General features: G+C 50.2%; 1 protein-coding gene across 1 annotated transcript; it reads right to left on the bottom strand.

Annotated features, from left to right (window-relative positions):
• Positions 1 to 867: 867 nt before the first annotated feature.
• Ccl1 (C-C motif chemokine ligand 1) lies at positions 868 to 3803 on the bottom strand. Its single transcript, XM_051181472.1, has 3 exons — positions 3310 to 3803; positions 1935 to 2046; positions 868 to 985 (listed from the first exon to the last, which is right to left on the bottom strand). The coding sequence occupies exons 1-3, from the start codon at positions 3383 to 3385 to the stop codon at positions 898 to 900; spliced, it is 276 nt and encodes a 91-aa protein (XP_051037429.1). The 5' UTR covers positions 3386 to 3803; the 3' UTR covers positions 868 to 897.
• Positions 3804 to 10132: the final 6329 nt, after the last annotated feature.

Raw genomic sequence — 10132 nt, 5'->3', positions numbered from 1 at the left:
TTCTTCAGGGATGACTCTGGTCCATTAGGGGGTGCTCTAAGGTCATCTGAGTGGTGCAGCATGCATGGGGGACTGTGATGTTCAGAGTCTGTCTATGTGTCTGGTATGGGCTCTTCTGAGTGTTCAGAACAGAACCCCTAATGTCTACTTTTCTGGCTTGCAATCCTTTCACTTCATACTCAGCTCCTGCAATCTGCTACTCTTTTACTTTCAGAACCTCCTACTCATGGCCAAAGTCACTTTCCTGGGTCTGCTGCATACCTCTAAAACTCCCCGTGACATCCCCTAGCCTAGGTTTGGGCCCTGACATTCTCCAACTCTGATAGCCTCCTTCTAAAACAAGGTTGGCAATATCTTACAGGCAGATGAACACTAGACCCCATTCCACCTAGAGCAGAGGGTATAATTACCCCTGGACCAGAGCCCTCAGGGCAGGGCAGGCAGGACCCCCTTCACATGGGCTCTCATCCCAGTGTGAACCCAGCCTTGGACCAGTTGGTTGTTCTATGGCTCCCTCAGCTATCAAAGCTGGAGGGAAGGCCATAGTGTGGCCTGGGTCAGTCTGGTTCCCCTGACATCAGATCCAACCCTCCACCTTCCCACACCCCCACCTCCCACCCCCTGCCTTCCAGCCTCTGCATTCCACACCAACTTCCAACCAAGTCTGAACCCTGAAAGAAATCCTCATGGAGTTCAAGAAACACAGGCGGCAGGAGTTTAAGATTCTATAATTTAAACAGATAAAATACCATAAAATAGCTTATCACATGACTGAGATCAGAGAGCCTACAACAGTGGGCAGAGTAATGATGGCTTTTGGAAGGTGTGGGACTGAGTGAAGAGAAGCTGCAGTTTCCAGGGCTGGAACAGGAAGATGTAGCTCATATTTAGCCTCAGCTAGCAGGGTTTCACCTTCTTCAGGTATTTTTGAACCCAAGTGGTTGTATTCAAGGCACAGCTTTCTTGACCTTTCTTCAGTCTGAATCTGTGAATAGAGGGCACATGCAGGACCCGAGTCACCCACTAGGAACCTGGAACACTCATCTCCACTTCTGTGAAACCAGGGTCCCTGAGCTCTCCCCTCTGTAAATGATCTGAAGCTGGCATGCTGGTGTCACCTTGGGAGTTTATTAATGGGGACCTCTAGACTGTCTTCTAGGGACTATGATTCCCTCTGTGGGGCTGACGCAGAGAAGCTGACCAACACCCTGATGTTTGGCTAGGGTGAAACTTCCCCATCCTAGAACAGTGCCCTGCTCCAGCTCTAAATGTCTGTGTGTCCGGCTGGGACCCACTCATTGCTCTGGGCTCGTGTGTGTGTGTGTGTGTGTGTGTGTGTGTGTGTGTGTGTGTGTGTGTGTGTGTGTGTGTGTGTGGTGTCCATGGTATATAGATGTGTGGTGGCCAGAGGTTGGTAGTAGAAAGTCTTCCTCAAGCCATTGTCTGTCTATCTTGCTTTTTGAGGCAGGGTCTCTCACTGAATCTTGAGCCTGTTTCAGTTAGGCAAGAGCCATAAATGCCACAGGATGTGCCTGTCTCTGCCTCATCCAGCTGGAGTTACAAACTCACCACCCTGTTTGACCTTCTCCGTGCTTGCAGGGAATATGAACTCAGATTATCATGCTTGGGCAGCCAAACATTTTACCCACTGAGCCAATGCTCCAGCCTGTCTGTCGCTTTTGTTAAGCATTTCCTTCTGGATATATAATATGGGACATAATTATGGCACTTTGGAGTTCAAGCAAATAAATCAGGAATCCCTCCTGGGAAGCCCTACTCGCCCCCTAGCGGCCAAGCGTGGCGCTGCACCATACTTTGCCTGGCTGGGTTTAGAGTCCCTATTCCTATAGAACAGCGCCATCTAGTGTCCACTATTCTCATTCCAGCCAGCGTTATCCCTTCCCCAGGCTAAAGGCTGGTCAATATTCACTCACACCACAGCTGGATGGGAACAGGAGGAGCTGATCTCTCTGTAACACTGGATTAACTTCTGGGGAGGGATTTTCTTCAGAAATCTGAAGCAGCAGCGAGAGGAGGGCACGTGCACTAGAAGAAAAGCACAAAAGACCTTTGGCACCCTTACCTCAGCTTCGCACCCACACAAGGATTTAAAAGTAAAATACACAAAGCCCTTCCTAGGACAGACTCAGGCATGGAGACCATATCCAGAGGGCCATGGTGCAGCCCAGCCTCAGCAGCCACTCACCTCTGGCTGAGGGGAACAGAGTTAAGCACCCCTCACAAACCAGCAGATAGTAGAGACATTCACCACAAGCCAGCCTGAGCCCATGGCTCGGGACATAACCCCTCTCTTGTCTGTACAGTGAGATCCCACATATATAGCCCCTTTCCGTTCCCATCCCTCATCCCAAGTGCACAGCTCTGTCTTTTACCAGAACTTAAGCTCCCCATCCTAGGGAACCTGTTATCCCGTTGCAAGCCAGACATTGCAGTCCATGGTTTACAAACATGGAACTCGGTAAGGAACTACACAAGAGCTCAGAAGGGAAAGGTGTATTCCCAAAAAAGTAGGGAGTTCACTTCCTCCGCAAGCACCTGCACCCCCTTCCTTGGTCCTAACTTCTTTCATAGCCCAATAACCCCAAACTCTGCTGGCCCGTGAACTCCCCTCCCCAAATCCCACCTTCACGTCCCTACGTTCTAACACTGGCTCCTTCCTACCTCATGATTCACAGAAGCCTTCAGCTGCATTGTTAGGTTGGTGTTCCATTTTAGCCATGCAGAAAACATTTTTTGAGAGGTCTAATCATTTTCTGGCTATCAGCTCTTGTGGTTCCTCCTTCAGTCCGTGCCTGTCATCTGTCACACTGAGAGCCTGACCTAGTCCTTCCTCTGGACTTTCAGGGCTCCCAGTTTGTTTAGAACAATCCCATTAGTCCCTTCCAACTGTCTGTAGAGTAAGGGTCAAAATTATCTTCTACACTGAAGCCAGTTCAGCTCTCAAGAGAAAAAGAAAACACTTCCTCCCAAGATAGGGCCAGGCTTGGGACCACACCCAGAGGACCCTGGTCCAGGTCTGTCTCTGCAGCCACTTAGTTCTGAGATAGAAAAGGAGCTGGGGAGGGGGTTCAGGTCTGAGCTCCCCACAAAGTAGGAGATAGATGCTCCTAGCTCATAATCCTCCTCCATGCATGATGCCCTCTGCCCATCCATGCAATCCATTCCTCCTCTCCAGGTGGGAGCAGAGACGGAGCCAGTGAGGTCTCAGTGTGAGTCCTGTCCCATGCCCGGAGCACCTGTCTGTACTTTCCCCTCCTTGGGTCCAAGCACAAGGATCCCAGCACTCACTGCTCTTGCTGTCCACATCTCGTGGCCACACAGCAGCCAGCAGCAGGCACATCAAGGCTGTGGTGATGACTTTCATGGTGATGAGTTTCTGGCTCCGGCCTCTCTGGAGCAACCAGTGAATGTCTGGTGAAGCCAAGAGCTCTCCTCTGCCTCATCTTGTACTGAGCTTTTATCAGAATCTGCAGGGTGCTTTCCCAGACCATAAGGAAGATGTGGGAGTCCCAGGGAGAAGGAACTCATACCCAATGGCCACATGGAAAAGTCCTTTCCTAACCTCTCGGGTAGTATTCTAGGTATGTTTGGGTGCCTGCTGGCCTTGGGAAGTTCCCCAAGTGCAAAGGAAGATACCTATCTTCAGATTCTTGACAGAATGTGTGGGAGTTGTCCTAGCTGAGTGGAAAGTCGAGAAAGGTGAAAGAGAGGAAGTGGCCTGTAGACAACTCATCTAACCCACATCATTCCATTTAAAGCAACTGCTAGCCCTGGAGAAGGACAGAGCCTGGGAGCTTTGAGATACATTGAAGGAGCTTGTGTGGATCCCAGCTCTGCCAATCAGCAACTGTATAAACTTATCTAAGCTGCACACCCCTACAAAGACAGAACCAGTGCAAACCTCAAATGTGGGTGATAAGAATGCAGCAAGGAGCTAGGGAAATGGCTCCATCAGCAAAGTCCGTGCTATGCAAGCGTGAGGACCAAAGTTTGGTCCCCAGAACCCACATAAAAAGTGAGGGTAGTGGCAAGCTTTTGTAATCCCAGAGCTGGAGAGACTGACAAGGAGATCCCTGGAGCTGGCTGGTCAGTCAGCCTAGCCTACTTGGAGAACTCCAGGCCAATGACAGACCTTATTTCAAAAACTAAAGCAACCCATATGCACATCTACACATGCATGTGCACCTTCACACATGTAGAGAGAGAGAGAAAGAGAGAGAGAGAGAGAGAGAGAGAGAGAGAGAGAGAGAGAGAGAGAGAGAGAGAGAGAGAGAGAGAGAGAGATGTTGAAATAAGATCCTCTCAATCAAATGCCTGGCCAACACTTGCTATTTTCTATTTTATCTCTGGTCCCCAGCCCTTTCATGGCTCCCTCTGTTCCAGGTTTCTGGTTACCCTTGGGGACACAATTGCCAATGGTTATAGAGCCTGACCTGAACCATTTAACTTCAACTTACAGACAAACTGTAGGGAGCTACCCAGCACAACGGCTACTCAGTAAAGCAGATATGTTGTATGGAGAGCACGGGAGAATGTTGGAGACACCCAGGGACATCAGAGGACCGTTCCAGGGCAGTGTCCTGTAAGCACATAGCATACTAGGATAAGGAAGGAATCTCTTTAACAAGGTACAAAGGAACACATTTCACTCCAAGTCAACAAGGAAAACTATGGGCGGGTGTGTAGTTGGAGATGGGTTGTGCAGCCAGATGAAAACTATTTGTGCAAGGTGTGGTACTTGGGATAAGCAGCCCATAGTAGACCCTCAAGAAGAGGCAGCTGAACCAAACCCATACAGTGGAATCATGAGGCCTATACACAGAGGATCAACTAGGCTGATCTCCTTCAATCTTAGGCTATGTAACTGAAAACCCTTCTGTGCTTGCCTGTTGCCAGTTGAGCACAGTACATCCCACAGTTGCAGCTCTTCTGTTATGTCCCAAATGGTCACATACCAGCCATCCCTTCTGTCATAGGCTTTCCTATCTCCAGTATTTCATTCCTACTGTAACATCTACCTGACCCACCTTCCTCACCAACTCACTCTGTGGCCAGTCCGCTCATTTCAAACACCTTTTTCCAATAAAAAGTCATTTGCCAACCCCTGTGGGCAGATCTCAGCCTCCTTTGAAGCCCCTGTGTCTGGATGGCAATAAGAAGCCCTTATCTTCCTGCATCTCTCCACTGGGACCCCCCCCCCGGCCCCTCCATGCTACTGTGGCATATCTGAGTTGTAGGAGCCTTTCAAGACCGTTGGCAATGATGACCCTTGACATTCCTGAGGGAGCTTTCTCGAAACTGGGAAGGTCTTGGCTTCAGTTCCAAGTCAGAATCAACGCACAAGTGCCTGTACATGTTAGAAGAAAACTCTGGGTGATTGTCAAAGCACCAAGAGATAAAATCTTCACAGTAGAGAGGGTGGGTGGGTGACTTTCGAAAGAGGAAAGTCTTGGGCTCGATGCTATATTGAGAACGAGGGCAGCGTGGGGGGCAGGGACTCTAGCCCTGGGCAAGAATGGAATCAGCTCTCGTGATTTCTACACTACTGGACCAATGCCAGTCAGTCCCCTACTGCTTCCTACCACCCAAAAAAACTCATTAAAACCACCACTCCATTGTTGCCATGCCCTTCTCTTTGGAGGCTGATGTGTTCTGATCCCTTATCCTGGGATCTTGTGAGAGGAGGTGTGAGTGTATGTCAGCTGACCAAATGCAACTTCAGATAGACCCTTTAGACTCCAGCATTAAAGAAAGGGCCACACAACTACCCAGGAAATTTCTGGTTCTTCCCCTGTTCCCAAGGCTGTCTCTCCAATAACTCACTTCCTATCCTCCCTCTCACTATGGCCACAGCCAACTCCCAAGCAGAAAAGGTGCACTCATCATTACTTTGTCATTCCATCCCTTTCCAGGCTCCTCCAGCACCTGGAAGGAAGTGGCCAAAGGTAGGCTCTTATCATCCAATGACTTCATGTTACCCATGGCTACCCCAACATGGTTGTCATGGACTTGTGGCTAGGACCAAATCAGATTAACACAATCACTGTGAAATGAAGCAGAATGACCCATGATGGATTGCCAAACAAGTAAGTGATCCCAGGGGTGAGCATTGTTCTAATTCATACAAACAAACCTTCTCTTTGTTGCTTCTAGATGAATGCTTGTCACTCACCTTTCATTTTCTAGGTACCCACTGAGTGATGATGGGGGCCAGGTGGCGCTCAGCCAGAGTGGGATCAACCTAAGATGAGTTCACCCATCAGGGGCTGGTACTGTCCAGACACATTCAGCCCCATCCTACCTACTGCATGCTATTTAGTTATAGGTCAGCTGGTCCTTCCAGACCAGACCGTGTGTTCAGCATGGCAGAACTGCAGAGGTGACCTGGTCCATGTCTATGACGGCGTCCTCTGTTCATTTCTTCAGGGAAAGGAAGAGGGCAGTGCCTAAAGCCGGTCATAATTCCATCAGATCTTAGTTCTATCATATCACCTTGGGCGGTAACACAGGCTTCCTGGACTGTACTCCCTCTTGAACCTAATACAACTCTTATCATTGCTTTCAAAATAAACTTCCTAATCCTTGGCCTAATTGTGGATTGTGGGTTGTTGGAAAGGTTCCCTGAGATGGCAGAGGAGATAAATGGAAAGGAAAATTGCATCATTGGAAACTACTGAGCACCTAATACAGGTCAGGTACTAGGAAGCCAAGTGAATCGCATGGGACAGTTTATGTGGAGGCAGACCTTGGGAGCATGACTTAAGTATGGGAAGTGTTCCAGAGGAGACACTGTCCTGGAACCTACAGAATACACTGAATTAACCCTTAAAACTGGGCCCCCTTTGCCATGGATCGGGGACTGCTCTGAGGGGCCCAGGGGTGAGACCAAGAAGTGTCACCATCTCCCAGACAGGGCTCCACTCTCCAGTCTCCACAGACAGCAAGGTCAAGCTTGTTTCCTTAATGGTGTGGACAGAGTATCCTTCTGGGTCCTTGATATCTGCCCCAGGCACAGCTGCCTCAGGTAACCCTAAGTCCATTCACAGTGAGGATGCTAAGCACCCACACATCACAGAATCCCAAGCCCTGTCTCCCCTCCGTCCTGTCCCTGTGGTTTTCAGCCATGACTCCTTCATTCTTTACAGGAGACCTTTCCTGTCTATGATCAGTGACAGCGCAAAGGAAGCTTCTCTCACTCCAATAGGCAGGCAGAAGGTGCCCTGAGCTTGTCACAGCAGTGACCATTGCCAGCTCTTTAATGTGCTTCTGAGCCTGAAATCCCAGCCGGCTATGCTCAGGGTGAAGTACAAATGTCTTTGCTGCTCTTACAAAGTGCAAAGTGATGACCTGGGTCACTGGAATTCTCATCTTCCGATGTCCGGACCTTCTGCTCCTCCTGCCCAGGAACTTGCCCCTGGCTTCATGTGGCCAACTCCGGGCAGGCTGTGCTTCCCCAAGCTCCTGACTTGTTTTTGATTCCCTGAGGTTCCCAGAGAGCAGGGGCCCTTCTGTGCTAGTCAAACCACATTGCGCCATGGTCGTATCACAGGTAGGATGCAGCAAGTACTGGAAGTCAGAAGAAGAAGGGGTCTATAGCCACTGAGGCCTCAAACCTTAAGGGACAGGCAGGGGAATTACACAAGTGGCCAGCTGTGGAATCAGAATAAGGAACTGGGGTCCAAACCTGTGTCTGTTTAGACAATGTGCCACTGCTGGAAACCTCGCAGTTTCTGTGTGGGCAACATATCACATGTGGGGTCTCTGTGACAGCCATGGTTTAGTGGAGTGCTCCTCTATTCTCAGAGGGTCTACTGTTTACTAGTCCCTGTCTGGTCACTGAGGCAAGAGAAGGGGTTGCAGCACAGATCTGCACTCCAGGGCCAGACCTGGAGGTAAAAGCACCTGCGGCAACAAACAGCTGGTCTCGGGTTGTCCAGTGTGAGGTCCAGAGGCTGAGGGCCCCTCGCATAGCAGTGTGGTATTTCATCTGTGCCTGGAAGGATGCAAGTGGAGTGTGCCCTGGGGTGACAAGGGTAAGGATCCTCCATGGTAGGCTGTGGTTTTGAGAGGGTTCTAGACCAACTGTAGGCTGCCAGCACAGGCTCCTCTGAGTGCTTCTTATGGGTCTGAGGGTTGCTCAAGTGCTGGGATCACCTCTAAAGGGGATGCAAATACTCCCTGCTTAGAATCCCAGTGTGGTGATGAAGGCAGGTGCTCAGGACCATGCCTGGCAGAGTTCTCTAGAAAAATGGGAGCAATGAGGTCAAGGCACAGATGTGGAGGCAGGCTCTAAAAATGAACAGGGAGGAGGCCAGAGTCCTTTGACACAAGACTATGCTTGCATGGCTCCTCCATCGTCCCTGTTGACACATAGTTTGTTCAGGACACAGCATGCCTGGAGTCATGGGAAGACTTGGAGGCCCAGGCTGAAAGCTGAGGGCAGGGGAGAAGTGGGGGGGGGGTTGCTGAGTGCTAGTCTCTAGAGATAAAAAGAAGTGAGAATCAGAAATCTTCCAAGACCTTGGACAGGAGAAGTTGCTTCTCACTGGATCTCAGTTTCCTCAATTAAAAACTAGTGGGGGCGGGGAGGCTGGCCTTCTTGCCAGGAAGTTCAACTCATGATGGGACTATTTAGGAAGCTTCAATCGAACGATGGGGCTTAAACCCTGTTAGATGACTGAGGATGACCCCAGGACAACTGGGGTGACAAGTATATCCTTCCAAGTATGGGATCCAATTGCTCTCTGGGTTTCCAGGAAAGACCCCTATGCCCCAAATCCTGATTAAGTCATCATCCATGCCCTTCCTAAAATCAGAAGTGGGCCCCAGTGCTGGTAACAACCATGCTGGGAATCTCCAGATACGTTCCTTCCCTTTATGAGGATGATAAAGAACAAAGGGGTCTGACAGGGCTGCTCCTGGGCCCTCCTCACTCCAAGGGAAGAAGACCTTAGCCTCAAAGTAGTTCAATCACAGCAGTATCCAGGACATCAGGAACCCCAGGATGCCTTGTGATAGGGTGAGCTCTGCATGCTGGGCATCTCCCTGCAGAGTCCCTGGGGACTCATGGGGTCCCTGAGGCTTCACAGACTCCGAATATAGGCTGGGTTCCAGGAGCTCCCAGTCCTTTTTTCCTTCTGGAGCACATTCCCATAGACCAGGAAGAGTCCAAAGAAGAGCTGAGTGGCCCTGCTTGTGGTACAGGTGAGGAGCCTGAGGCTTAAAAAGGACATGAGGACTCAAGGATAGAGCTCAAACAGTAGTCTGGCCTCTCAGCTCCTCTCATGAGTTATGACTTTATGTTGATGTCTGCAGAGACTGGGTGTGGACAGAGGGAAAAGGATGGGTGGGAATGGGTCCCTGTGGGTGCTGAGGTACTGCAAATGTCCACAACCTTCCAGAGGCCAGAACACAGGGTCCACCATTGCGGGGAATAGAGAGAACACCTTGAGCATTTCCAAACCACAGAGCAGGGACATGGGGGCAGGAAGTGGCAGCAGTGACTCCAGTGTACCCACTGAAACCAGCAAGCCCACCTTTAGTTGGGGGGATAGGCCCATGAGCTTGGGGAAATTCCCTTCCCTCCCAGGGGTAGCGAGTAGGAGAAACAGGGACATAGCACAACCCACAATTCATTTCCCAATATGTCCTATGCCCAGTGTTCCAAGGGTTCCTAGGAAAGACACCCAGATGTCAATGTTTGTCGGCCCTGGCCTACTCCTAGAGAAATTCTAGAGCCAGGGCTGGATACGTGAGCTCTGGGATGAGCTCAGCTGACCACAAGAACATGCCTGAGATCTCAGAGTCAGTGACCAGGTCAGAGCCCAGCACTGTCTCCCAGACTCCCCTCCTCGCTCTGATGGGGTTCGGGAAGCACTGGACATGGACCCCATCACTGAATTTTATTGTTTTGTTTTCTCATGGTGCTAAGAATCAAAGCCAAGGCCTCTATCCATGTTGGCAAGTACTCTACCACGGAACTTTATCCCACCCCCAGGCCCAATCACTGCATTTTAATCCAGATTGCCTACTGAGTAGTCATATGCCTGGACTTGTGTGGGCACACTGGGTTAACAGGGCTTCTAGCACAGGCCCTGGCTGTAGGTTGGAA

The sequence above is a fragment of the Phodopus roborovskii genome, unplaced genomic scaffold (assembly GCF_943737965.1).
Source record: "Phodopus roborovskii unplaced genomic scaffold, PHOROB, whole genome shotgun sequence".
Classification (NCBI taxonomy): domain Eukaryota; kingdom Metazoa; phylum Chordata; class Mammalia; order Rodentia; family Cricetidae; genus Phodopus; species Phodopus roborovskii.
This window is presented reverse-complemented; position numbering and strand designations above follow the sequence as displayed.